At 38.4% G+C, this 14,274-nt stretch overlaps 1 protein-coding gene across 1 annotated transcript; it reads right to left on the bottom strand.

Annotated features, from left to right (window-relative positions):
* Positions 1-6,071: 6,071 nt before the first annotated feature.
* On the bottom strand, positions 6,072-13,824 carry LOC308240235 (nucleophosmin-like; the record flags this gene model as incomplete). Its single annotated transcript, XM_080653135.1, has 2 exons — positions 6,072-6,538; positions 13,746-13,824. The coding sequence occupies 2 exons, from the start codon at positions 13,822-13,824 to the stop codon at positions 6,099-6,101; spliced, it is 519 nt and encodes a 172-aa protein (XP_080509261.1). The 3' UTR covers positions 6,072-6,098.
* Positions 13,825-14,274: the final 450 nt, after the last annotated feature.

The following is a 14,274-nucleotide window of genomic DNA, read 5'->3' as shown; positions in this document are numbered from 1 at the left end:
GCATTTAAATCTTTGACCCATTTTCAGTTAGATTTTGTGTATGGTATAACATAAGGGCCCTCTTTCTTTCTTTTATTTTTTTTGGCATGTGGATATCCAGGTTTTCCAATGCCATTTGTTGACTCTTTTGTTAAGTTTCTTAAATGCACAAAGCTAACTCCTTCTTCAGGTCCTTTGTCCTTACTGTCTCTTGCACTGGAAAAGTTCTGGCTCTAGATATTCAGGAAGTTGGCTCCACTTTATTATAAAGGTTCAATTCAAATATCACCTCCTCATATAAGCCTCTTGTTTGTTTGTTTATATTTGTTTTTGTTAACCCACACCTGAGGATATTTTTCCATTGATTTTTTTGAGAGAGTGGAAGGAAGGGGGTGAGACAGAGAAAGAAACATCGATGTGAGAGAGACACATCAATTGGTTGCCTCCCCCACAGCCCAGACCAGGGCCAGGGATCAAGTCTGCAACCCTTCAGTCCGCAGGCCAATGATGCTGTATCCACTGAGCCAAACCGGCTAGGGCAAGCCTCTTATTCTTAAAAAGCCCCTTTATTATCTTCCTAGAATATCTTGATCATATTACTTCATTTCAATTTATTTATAAACATTTTCCTTATTAAAATGTCTTAATGGTTTATTCAGGTTTTTTTTTGTTTTTGTTTTATTTTTAGCCTCCTCTAACCTCCCACCCTTTGAATCCAAATAATGTAAGCTCGGGTCAACTAGAAGAGGTCAATGTGTGTGGGGGGGGGAGAGGGGACAAATGTAATACTTTCAACAATAAAGATTAAGAAAATGCACAAATAATGTACACTTCATGAGATAAGAGACACTGCCTATCCAATTCATCTCTATATAAATCATAGTAAGAATAAGAAGCTGGCAACCATAGGAGATCAGTAAATGTCAAATTTTCAGTAAATTAATATTGCCAATAATAAACTATAAAAATGTCTTGATGCTTTAGCATTTGTTCTATGTCTGATTAAAAGTAAATGAATAAACATTGCATGCATATGCACAATATTATCCAAAACATGAATCCATATTTATCCTTTATAGAATAAAAAATATGTTTTATCATCAGAACAAAATTCAATGAACAAAAACATAAAGAAAGAAAGTTTAGTTATTATTTCCTTTCCAGTGTGTCTTATTTTTTTGTCTCATTTCTTTTGAAGAAAATGCCATATGCTGTAAAGTTTAATGGGATGGCAAATGACTTGAATACAAATTGGTCTGCATTACTTAGAAAATATATCACTGGCTGGTGTGGCTCAGCAGTTGAGCATTGACCCAGGAACCAAGAAAATACATCATTTGGTGATGTAGCCTCCCTAAAATATATTTTGGAAAGTGTTTTTGTATATTTACTGGAAATACTAATTTAAATTGGGCCATATTTCTCAACAGGGTGCAGATATGATTTTCAGCCATAACAGTTATCAGAGTATATTGTTTCAGGCTATTTATTAAAAAGAGAGAATAGAGGACAATTCTCCAATGAGAGTGAAAAAGTTGCATAATGATGTCATAAAACATTAACTTAACAGTAGGAAATAGCACTTACGAACCACACTGTAAGTTCGATTCTCTTGGGTTTAATTTTTTTTACCCATGAATATAGAATGTTTTTACTATGGCATATTTTCATTAGTATAACTATAGAGCTTGGCCAAATGGTCACAATGAACAGGTAATTATTAACAAAAATATAGGGTGCCCCCCCAAAAGTATACAGACACATTGAATAATTATAAAGGCAATGTTTATTAAAATACATTTCATTTTCAAAATTGAGCTATAAGCTGTTAAAGTGTGTATGTATTTGTTGGGATAACCTGTATATTCAGTCATTGAAAAGAAATGTTATTGTCCTTCCCATATTTTTAACTAGACTTAATTATACCAATTATCCATTTTTAAATTATTTAGCTAGTTCCAGTGATATCACTATATATTTGCTTGAGTCTATGTCTTATTTCTGAATCAGAAGGGACTTAAACCTACCTTACAGGCATGCTCCATTTCACCCAGAGCATCAGAACTAAAGCGATTACTAGAGAATACGGTAAGTAATCATCTGCTGGGTCAGTATTTTAACTAGTAAAATAGTTGTGTGTGTTTTTTAATATTGTTAGCAACTGTGAAAATGGCACTAGGTATTAGACTACTGAGGTCTGAGCAGACCTGGGTTCAGCAACCTCGGTACTTGAGTTCCGACTAGGAAAGAATTCAGGGCTAAGTCGCAAACTATAACAGATTATTTATTTATTTAGAAAATCACAACAGTGGATGAAATAAGTGGTCAAAGAAATGGGCTCAGGAAACAAGGTATAGAGGCAAAGGAAGGGCCCTTGGTGCTTAGAAATGAGGAAGATAAAGGTGACATGCCTGGGGGAATGGAGGGGGAGAGGGGAAAGCCACAGGGGTGCTCCAGGGAAGGAGAGCATCCTGAGTCTTGCATCCTAAGGGTTTAAGGGTGGGCATTTTAGGGTAGGTCCCAGAAAAAGATCTGAATAGAATATTCAGCAGCTTTCCATGTGTGTCTTTCAGGTTATGGTCTCCTCTGATTGATTGGTCGGCATTAGTGCAGGGGGTCATTATTCAATGCAGCTGGTCCTGAGGGCAGCCTTGGCATAGCTTCTCTGGTTTTGCTGCTTTTCTGGGCCTGGAGCTGAAATACAACTGAGGTCTAGATGTTATCTCTAGGGAGGAAAGGTAAGGGTAGTCTAAACCACATCCAGTCATATGAAAGGTTGGGGGGTCCAAACCGCATGACCAGGACCAGCAATATGCTAGGGGAGGAAAGGCTACCCTGGCAGCAAGGTCCTACCCTACAAATGTCTGTTGCTAGGCACCCAGGGCTTTCTACCCTGGTGACTTTCTGTGCTCTGCTCATGTCTGTCTAACTGCTTACCACAGTAAGACCATAAACACATGATCATGAATTTTAAAAATATGCCATTTGTAGATTTTTGAAGAAAATGGATAAATACAGTATATCACCAGAAGAGTTGCTTAAAGAAACAATGGCGAAATTGTTTTTCTGAGAAATATTCTCCACAAGAGGTATTCATCAACAAAGACATTGTCTTAGTCCTAGGAATGTTACCATTATGGTTCTCTACGGTTAAATGTCAAGTTTTATTAGGGCATAGATTTAGCAACACCACAGTTCTGGGCCTGTCCCCTAGTCAGCTATCCTATCTAATAAAAGAGTAATATGCAAATTGACCATCACTCCAAGACACAAGATGGCCACCCCCATGTGGTCAAAGATGGCTGCCCCATGTGGACACAAGATGGCTGCCACAAGATGACCTGCAGGGGAAGGCAGTTGTGGGAAGTTAGGGGTGACCAGGCCAGCAGAGAAGGGCAGTTGGGGGAGACCAGGTTAGCAAGGGAGGGAAGTTAGGGGGAACCCAGGCTTATAGGGAAGGGCAGTTGGGGGGACCCATGCCTGCAGGGGAGGTCAGTTGGGGGGGGGGCAGGCCTGCAGGGGAGGGCAGTTGGGGGGGACCAGGCCTGCAGGGGAGGGCAGTTGAGGGGGACCAGGCCTGAAGGGGAGGGCAGTTGTGGGTGATCAGGAAAGCAGGGAGAGCAGTTAGGGGTGACCAGGCCGGCAGAGGAGGGCAGTTGGGGGAGACCAAGTCAGCAGGGGAGGGCAGTTGGGAGAGACCAGTACTGCAGAGGAGGGCAATAGAGGGGGGCAAGGCCTGCAGGGGATAGCAGTTGGGGGAGACCAGGCCTGCAGGGGAGGGCAGTTGGGGGGGACCAGGCCTGCAGGGGAGGGCAGTTGGGAGCCAGTAGTCCTGGATTGTGAGAGGGATGTCCAACCACCCATTTAGGCCCGATCCTACTGGGATTTAGGCCAGTAGGATCGGGCCTAAATGGGTGGTTGGACATCCCTCAAGGGGTCCCAGATTGGAGAGGGTGCAGGCTGGGCTGAGGGACTCGCCCCGTGGTGCACGAATTTCATACACCAGGCCTCTAGTTTGGTTAAATAAGTGGTATTCACTGGCTTGCATGTAGGAATGATTGCCTTCATTAGAAGATAAAAGAAAACAAAATCATAAGGAAGAGTAAATGCCATAAAGATGTGATCCCTGTCATCTGGCTAGCCATCTAAAATGCCTCCTGGAAGTCACAAGGGGAAGTTTGTAAGAAAGTGTAAATGTTTTCATATATCTCTTGGCCTTCTGTATGTCTTCTTTCAAAAAGTGTTTATTTAGGTCCTTTGCCCATTTTTTGATTGTATTGTTTATCTTCCTTTTGTTAAGTTGTATGAGTTCCCTGTAAATGTTGGAGATTAAACCCTTATCTGAGATAAAATTGGTAAATATGTTCTCCCACGCAGTGGGCTTTCTTGTTGTTTTGTTGATGGTTTCTTTTGCTGTGCAAAAGCTTTTTATTTTGATGTAGTCTCGTTTGTTTATTTTTTCCCTAGTTTCTATTGCCCTAGGAGCTGTATCGGTGAAGATATTGCTATGACATATGTCTGGTATTTTGCTGCCTATGAAGTCTTCTAATATTTTTATGGTTTCCCATCTTACCCTTAAATTCTTTATCCATTTTGAATGTATTTTTGTGTATGGTGTAAGTTGGTGATCTAGTTTCATTTTTTTACATCTGTCCAATTTTCCCAGCACCATTTTTTGAAGAGACTGTCTTGACTCCATTGTATGCTCTTGCCTCCTTTGTCAAATATTAATTGAGCATAATGACTTTGGTTGATCTCTGGGTTCTCTGTTGTGTTCCATTGGTCTATGTGTCTGTTCTTGTGCCAGTACCAAGCAGTTTTGAGAACAGTGGCTTTGTAATATAGCTTGATATCTGGTATTGTGATCCCTCCAACATTTTTCTTCTTTCTCAATGTTGCTGCAGCTAATTGGGGTCTTTTTTTTTTATTCCAGATGAATTTTTGGAGAATTTGTTCTAGGTCTTTGAAATATGTCATTGATATTTTAGTGGGGGATTGCTTTGAATCTATAGATTGCTTTTGGTAGTATGGACATTTTAATGGTGTTGATTCTACCAATCCATAAACACGGTATATTCTTCCATTTGTTAATGTCTTCCTCTATCTGTTTTTCCAGCGTCCTGTAATTTTCTGAGTGCAGGTCCTTTACCTCCTTGGTTAAATTTATTCCTAGGTATCTTAGTTTTTTTTTTTGGTGCAATGGTAAATGAGATTTTTTTTTAAATTTTATCTTTCTTTTAGTTCTTTACTGGTATATAAAAAAGCCATAGATTTCTGGGTGTTAATTTTGTATCCTGCTACATTGCCAAATTAATTTATTTTATTTTATTTATTTTTTACTTTATTAAAATACTGAGTTTTATTTCACATGTATATTTTTGTCTCCCCACCATTCCCATTTGTCTGACCACTACTACTCCTATGTCCTATCATAACATTCCATACATACTTAAAACCAAGCAAAGGGTGGAGTTCCATCTTTAAAAACTAAACAGGCATTTTGGACAACACATTCTTGGCAATGGAACCTGGACAACATTTATCAGACATGGTAGGGAAAGTTCTCACTTTGCATTATATTATATATATATATATTTTTTTTAAATATATTTTTTACAGAGAGGAAGAGAGAGGAGAGGGATAGAGAGCTAGAAACATCGATGAGAGAGAAACATCGATCAGCTGCCTCCTGCACACCCCCCACTGGGGATGTGCCCGCAACCAAGGTACGTGCCCCTGACTGGAATCGAACCTGGGACCCTTCAGTCCGCAGGCCGACGCTCTATCCACTGAGCCAAACCGGTTTCGGCTATATTATATATTTTATTGATATTTTACAGAGAGGAAGGGAGAGGGATAGAGAGCTAGAAACATCAATGAGAGAGAAACATTGATCAGCTGCCTGGTGCACACCCCCCACTGGGGATGTGCCCGCAACCAAGGTACATGCCCTTGACCGGAATAGAACCTGGGACCCTTCAGTCCGCAGGCTGACGCTCTATCCACTGAGCCAAACCGGCTTCGGCTTCACTCTGCATTATAAAAAGGACAGCCAGATATCAACTGTTACAGAAATGAAATAAGACGGAAAATTTTAACAAACTGTTTAAACTATTTTCTTAAAGAGACTTCCTCCACTGCCAGAGATCTTGAATAGCCTCCACGTCAGTAATCCTGAAGCAATTCTTCACATAATTAATGAACTTGGCTTCCACTTTGGGAAGAGAACCGCCCTTTTCTATACTTGCTTGCATTTTTGCTTTAATGTCTTCTACAGAACTAGGTCCTTTCGGTGTTTTAGGAGTTTTTTCCTGTTTTTTGAAGGATTCTTGACCTTTTGATCTTGGTGTTGATGGTTTTGAGTCTTTTCCATTTTGATTTGATTTTTGTGCATTTTTGGCTGGAGTATCTCGCATGGATTTCTTTACTGGAGCTTTTTCTTCTGCTTCCTCCTCATCAAAATCATCATCATCATCATCATCATCATCCTCATCCTCATCATCTTCATCAGCAGCAAGTTTTACTTTTTTCTGCGGAACCTTGCTACCACCTCCAGGGGCTGAGAGAGAAGGTGGACGGAGATAAACAGCTTCTGTGTTGCAGAACAGACGTGCAAGACGGAATCGCACCAGCCCAAATTCATTTATTAAATCAAGTAGTTTTTTGATGGAGTCTTTGGGGTTTTCTATGTACAATATCATGTCATCTGCGAATAAGGACAGTTTTACTTCTTTTCCAATGTGGATGCCTTTTATTTCTTCTTCTTGTCTGATCGCAATGGCTAGCACTTCCAGTACTATGTCGAACAGGAGTGGTGAGAGGGGGCATCTCTGTCTTGTTCCAGTTCTTAGGGGAAATGGTTTTAGTTTTTGCCCATTGAGTATGATGTTGGCTGTAGGTTTGTCATATAAGGCTTTTATTATGTTGAGGTATGATCCCTCTATTCCCACTTTGATGAGTGTTTTTATCAGAAAAGGATGTTGGATTTTTGTCAAATGCCTTTTCTGCATCAATTAATATGATTATATGAAAACATGCTCAAAGTCACTAATCATCTGGGAGATGCAAATCAAACATCACCTGTCAAGATGACTATCATCAACAAATCAACAAAGGACAAGTAGTGGAGAGGATGTGGAGAAAAAGGAACTCTCTTGCACTGCTGATGGGAATGCAGACTGTTGCAGCCATTGTGGAGAACAGTATGGCGGTTCCTAAAAAGATTAAAAGTGGAAGTTCCATTTGACCCAGTAATCCCACTTCTAGGAATGTATCCCAAGAAAACAGAAACACCAATCAGGAATAGCAGCACAATTTACCATAGCTAAGATTTGGAAACAGCCTAAGTGCCCATCAGCAGAGGAGTGGATTAGAAAACTGTGGTACATCTACACAATGGAATTCTACACTGCTGTAAAAAAGAAAGAATTCTTATAATTTGTAACAGCATGGATGAAACTAGAGAGCATTATGCTAATTGAAATAAGCCAGTCAGAGAAAGATAAGTATCATATGATCTCACTCATTTGTGGAATATAATGAACAACATAAACTGATGAACAAAAATAGAATCAGAGACATAGAAGCATTGAACAGACTGTACAATGTATGAGGGAAGGCGGGGAGTGAGGGGGTAAGAAATCAACCAAAGGACTTGTATGCACACATATGAGCAAAACCAATGGACACAGACAGTAGGGGTGGTGGTGATGGCTTGTGCTTGGGGGAGGGGGAGGGGGTGGCAGGGGGAGAGGTCAATGGGGGAAAAAAGGAGACTCATGTAATACTTTAAACAATAAAGAATTAAAAAACAAAATAAAGTTTAAATGATTCCCTTGCCAGGTAGTTCAAAGGCCTACAAATATGAGCTGCCCTTGCAGGGCTTCATTAATATGGAAAGGTAGTTTCATCAGTATGGAAAAAAACAGTTTAGTGGAGCTGTGAAGCCACATTAATGGAGTGCAAATCCCAACCCTGTTTGTCATTCACTGATGCTTTGGAAAAATTTCTTAACTTTTCTTCCCTTATTTTCATCTTCTATAAAATTGGGATGAAAATGGTACCTGATTCATAATGTTTCTAAAAGGATTAAAGTTAATAATTACTGGAAAGCTCTGAGAGCAGCATCTGGACCATAATGCAAGCTATAAGGAAATCATAAATAAAAATTCTTGCAAGGCTTGCAGTTATGTTTCTGAGCAGGAATATCTTATAGATGTCAGAAGCTCCAGAGTTAAAGGTCATGATAGTCAAATACAACATCAAAAATGAAAACAATTTTAGAAATCTTTAGTTGAATAGCTTGCAAAATATGTTTAGTAGCCAGATCCTGTTTGCAAACAAAACTTTTTGTAAAACCCCAATTTATAAAATAAATAAAAAATAGAGTTGCTTTGATTGCAGCAAGAATGGTCCTCTCTTACTATCTTGGCAGCAGTAAAGACATGATTCTGCTTTAAAAAACAAAAACAAAAACAAACAAACAAAAAAAACAAACAGCAAGCCCTAGCCAGTTTGGCTCAGTGGATAGAACGTCAGCCTGAGGACCAAAGGGTCCTGGGTTTGATTCCAGGCAAGAGCATGTACCTTGGTTGCAGGCTCCTCCCCAGTCCAGGGCCTTGGATGGGGCTCATGCAGGAGGCAACCAATTGATGTGTTTCTCTCACATCGATGTTTCTGTCTTTCCCTCTCTCTTCTACTCTCCCTAAATATCAATGCAAAAATATCCTCAGGTGAATATTTTAAAAAAAAATTCAAAAGGCAGACAAAATATACAACATTAAGAGTAAACCCTAGGTAAACTATGGACTTTGGGTAATTATGATTGTCAATGTAGGTGCATCAATTGTAACAAATGTTGCAATTGTAACAAATGTTGTTGGTGGTGGAAGATGTTGATGATGAGAGAAGCTATGTATGTGAGGGAGCAAGAGTATAGGGGTATAGGGGAGATCTCTGTACCTTTCCCTCAATTTTGCTCTTAACCTTAAACTTCTCTAAAGACAATGTCCGAATTTTAAAAAAACACACAAAAGAAACATTCTGTATTGACAAACTTATTTACTCTCTAGATGTCATCATTCAAATAAGTAGCTCCCAAGAAATGTGAATTTTCAACTTCCAACATCCATTTTTTCCAGGTGGCAGTTGAGCCTTGTACAATGAGTAGAAGTGTCTATCTCCCACAGATCTAGAGGCCTTAATGAGTTTTTCAGTCATCTTATCAGAAATCATGCTCCAGAGGACAATGCTTTTGATAATCTGGCTCTTACCATTTTTAAGTATACAGTTCTGTGACTTTTAGCACATTCACAATGTTGTACAATCATAACCACTATCTAATATCAGAATATTTTCCGCACCCCCCAAAAAAACCATGTAGTCAATAAATTGCCACTTCCCATCCTCCACCCCTTGCCTCTTGTCCCTGGCAACAACTAACTTCCTTTCTTTTTCTGTAGATTTGCCTATTCTGGACACTTCAAATAAATAGACTTAAACAATAAGTGGCCCCTGTGTCTGGCTTCTTTCACTTAGCATAACGTTTTCAAAGTTCATTCATGTTGTAGCATAGTCATTCCTTTCTAGGGACACATAATATTCCATTGTATGGATATACCACATTTGTTTAGCAACTAATGGATATTTGGGTTATTTCCACTTAGGGCTATAATGAAAAAATGCTGCTATGAACATCTGAACACCAGTCATTGTAGGAAATTACTTTTTTAGTTATCTCAGATATATATGTAGGAGTGCAAAACCTGACTCATGTGGAAAGTCTAAGTATAAATTTTAATAAGCAGCCAAATAATTTTCCATAGCAGTTTCACCCTTTTACATTCGTACCAGCAATGCACAAAAGGTTCCATTTTTTCCACATTCTTGCCAACTCCTATTTCCTGTTATTGTTGATTTTTAGGACCAATCTAGTGATGTGAAATAATATCTCACTGTGTTTCAATTTATATTTCCCCAATGACTAAAGATGTTAAGCATCTTTCCATTTGTCTTTTGGCTATTAATCTTCTTTGGAGAAATATCTATTCAACACCTTTGCCTGTGCTTTAGATAGATAATTTCATTGTTGTTGTTCTTGAATTGTAACTATTCTTTATGTTCTGGATACTAGAACATTATCACATATATAATTTAAAAATATTTTCTCACATTCTGTGGGTTGTCTTTTCACTTTTTAATAAGTTCTTGGATGTGCAAAAATTTTTAATTTTGATGAAGTCCAATTTATATATTTTCTCTTTTGTTGCTTATGTTTTTGGTAATAGCTATTATGTATACATTGCCAAATTCAAGAACACAAAGATTTACTTCTATGTTTTCTTGTGTTTTTTACTTTTAGCTGTTACATGTAGTTCTTTGAACCATTTTGTGATATTTTTTGTCAACAGTATGAGGTAAAAGTCATAATTCATTCTTTTGCAAGTCAATATCTAGTTGTTGCAGGAACATTTGTTAGAAAGACTGTTCTTTCCTCCATTTAATGGACTTGGCAACGTTTTCAAAATTAACTGGAGATAGATGTATAGGTTTATATTTGGAAACTCAATTATATTCAATTGAGCTATATGACTATCTTTATGTCAGGACTGCACTATTTTGATTACTGTAGCATTGTTCTAGGTTTTGAAATCAGGAAGTGGGAGACCAAAAGCTTTTTTTTTCTATTTTCCAAGATTGTTTTAGCTACACAGGGTCTTTTGCATTATGAGTATTAGTTTGCTAAAAATGAAATTAGGATTCTGAAAGAGTTTGCATTGAATGTGTAGATAATTTGTGGAGAATTGGTGTTTTAACAATATTGTCTTTCAATCAGTGAACATAGGATATTTTTCTATTTAGTTAGATCATCTATAATGAACAGTTTTCAGCATAGAAAGTTTGCACTTACTTGGTTAAATGTATTTCTAAGTGTGTTGTTATTTTTGGTACTGTTGTAAATGGAACTCTTTTCAGTAATTTTATTTTTGGATTATTCATTCCTAGTATATAGAAATACAACTGATTTCTGTGTGTTGATCTTGTGTACTGCTACTTTGATTAATTTGTATATTACCTCTAATATTTTGTTTTAGATACCTTAGGATTTCCAATATGTATGCTCATGTCATGTCATATGAAAATAGACACTTTTATTTCTTTCTTTCTGATTTGTATGTCTTATTTATTTCCCCTGACTAATTGGCCTAGCTTAAACTGCGAGTACAATGTTGACTAGAAGTGGCAAGAGCAGACATCCTTGTTTTGTTAATTATCTCAGAGATAAAGCTTTTAGTCTTTTGCCAGTATGATGTTGGATCTGGCTTTTTAAGTAGATAAAATTTATCATGCTGGAGAAATAGCTCTCTATCCCTATTTTGTTGAGAGTTTTTATTATGAAAAAACTAGAGGCCTGGTGCACAAAATTCATGCACGGTGCGGGGGGTGTCCCTCAGCCCAGCCTGCACCCTCTCCAATCTGGGACATCCCTCTCACAATCCAGGACTGCTGGCTCCCAACTGCTCGCCTGCCTGCCTTCCTGATTGCCCCTAACTGCTCACTTGCCTGCCAGCCTGATCACCCCCTAACCACTCCCCTGCCAGCCTGATTGATGCTTAACTGCTCCCCTGCCAGCCTGATTGATGCCTAACTGCTCCCCTGCCAGCCTGTTTGCCCCTAACTGCCCTCCCCTGCAGGCCTGGTCACCCCCAACTTCCCTCCCCAGCAGGCTTGGTCACCCCTAACTGCCCTCCCCTGCTGGCCATCTTGTGGTGGCCATCTTGTGTCCACATGGGGGCAGGATCTTTGACCACATGGGGGCAGCCATCTTGTGTGTTGGAGTGATGGTCAATCTGCATATTACTCTTTTATTAGATAGGATAGAGGCCTGGTTCATGGGTGGGGGTCAGCTGGTTTGCCCTGAAAGGTGTCCCGGATCAGGGTGGGGGTTCCCTTGGGGCGTGGGTGGCCTGGGCGAGGGGCCTGTGGTGGTTTGCAGGCCGACCATGCCCCTTGGTGACCCAAGTGGAGGCCCTGGTATCTGGGGTTTATTTATCTTCTACAATTGAAACTTTGTAGCCTGGAGCAGAGCCAAGCCTTCTGCTTGCTCCATGGCGGCAGCCATTTTTGGGGGGATTTATGTATCTTCTGTAATTGAAACTTTGTAGCCTTAAGCGAGGCCTGGGCCGGCCAGGGTGTGGAGAAAGCTTAGCTTCCTCCATCACTGGGAGCAACCCTAGTCTCCTGCTCTTTCCATCTCCGTGGCTGCTGCCATTTCTGTTTGGTTTTATGTATCTTCTATCATTGAAACTTTGTAGCCTTGAGTGGAGGCCTAGGCCAGCAAGGGCAGGCGGAAAGCTTGGCTTCCTCCATTGCCGGGGAAACCCAAGCCTCCCTCCTGCTCTCTATGGCCGTAGCCATCTTGGTTGGGTTTATTTGCATATCCACACCTGATTGGCTGGTGGGCATGGCTGGTGGGCGTGGCTGGTGGGTGTAGCGGAGTGATGGTTAATTTGCATATCACTCTTTTATTAGATAGGATGTTTGATTTTTTTAAATGCTTTCTTCTTTGATTTTTGCATGTTGAAACACCTTTTTATTCCTGGGAAAATCTTATTATGGTTTTAATATACTATTTGGGTTGGTTTGTTAGTATTTTGTTAAGGACATTTGCATCTATATTAATAAGGACTGTTGACCTCCTACTATAGTTTTGTTTTTCTGTGCAATCTTTGCCTAGCTTTAGTTTCAGGGAAATGATGGGCTCATAGAATGAATTAAAATTTTTATCTCTTATTTTTTGGGGGAGAAGGATTGCTACTAATTCCCCTTTAAATGTGTGGTAGAATTCACCATTGAAGCCATATGATCCTGGGATTTTCTTTGTTAGAAATTTGGATTAATAATAGCTAAAAACTACTTATGATAATGATGCATCAAGGGAAGTACTTTATATCAGGTAGCAGAAGTGAGGAGGAAACATTTCTTCATGATGCTTAAAAAACCCACTAGTTAAAAGTGAAAATCACATAAATTTAAGATTCTCATTTGATCTATGCGTCAAATATTTTAAAAATTTAATAAATTAGATTATTGTTTTGGCATAATATAGAGTTATAGAGACTTTTAGTGATGTACCATAAAACTTATATTAACAAAAATGTTAAAGTATTGTTTTGGCTATTTAATCTGTCTTAGAAGAATCTTAACTCCAAAATCTTTTTTTGGAGACCATTTCTAATATATCATCCACTTAGCTGCATTTGTAATATAATATAGGCAATGTATTTTGATATTTTTTGATGACTGTAAGTCTTTTGGTTTCTTTGTCCCTATAGTCTAAATGCCTGCACTCATTTGCTAGCTTGTAGGTAGAGATGGAAAAGACGCTAAACTGGATACACTGGGATATTAGATCTCTCTTGATGTGTTTTTGTTTGTATACTTTTAAAACATATACCTACAAATGTGTGTGTATATATAGTATATATATACCTGCATCTAGCTTATGAGTTTATTATGAAGTTTTATTTAGATAGGTATACAAAAATCTACTCAAATGTAAGGTATATGTTCATTCAATAATAATCATTGAATACTTAAATGTGCCAGATATATTGCTATTTATTTTTGTCTATTAAGTATGATAATTTTGTATAGATTATTTAATATTTGCCTTTTAAGAAGAAATAAAACGTAGTTAGAGAAACAATAATTATAATGAGAAATTGAAGTTCATTTGGCCATGGTTAACCAAGGTTTTACTCTACTTTCTGGTGTTCGGAATGTTAGTTCTTTGTCTTTAGAATTTGAGCAGTCTTTAAAATCTTTCCTGGTGAAGTTCTCCATCACAGTTTGTCATTTCCACAGATTTTGTCTTAGTATTCTTTAGATTCTTGCAAATTACAAATACACATGCAGACATGTGTACACATGAATATAGACTATGTCTATATGTAATTATGAATAATTTCAATTACTATTTAATGTGAGATACTGTGTCACAATTGTGGCCTGCATATCTAGAAACTTCAATATATAGTCTATTAATTGACTTCCTTAAGTAACAGTATGCCATTATTATACTTTCTGAAATCAGCTATTTTACATTTGCCTATGAGGAGGAAGAGGCCATGAAGGTTTTAATTAATCAAGTAATGAATGATTAAATATAGCTTGAGTCTATTGGCGTCAGTTTTCTAAATTATGTGTATTTATGTAGTAGGGAATAAAGCATCCGTGGATTACTTTTGCATTCCTTAGGAAACAGGAGGGTTTTGATGTTTTGTATGGAGGTTT

The sequence above is a fragment of the Plecotus auritus genome, assembly GCF_963455305.1.
Source record: "Plecotus auritus genome assembly, chromosome: X".
Taxonomy (NCBI): domain Eukaryota; kingdom Metazoa; phylum Chordata; class Mammalia; order Chiroptera; family Vespertilionidae; genus Plecotus; species Plecotus auritus.
This window is presented reverse-complemented; position numbering and strand designations above follow the sequence as displayed.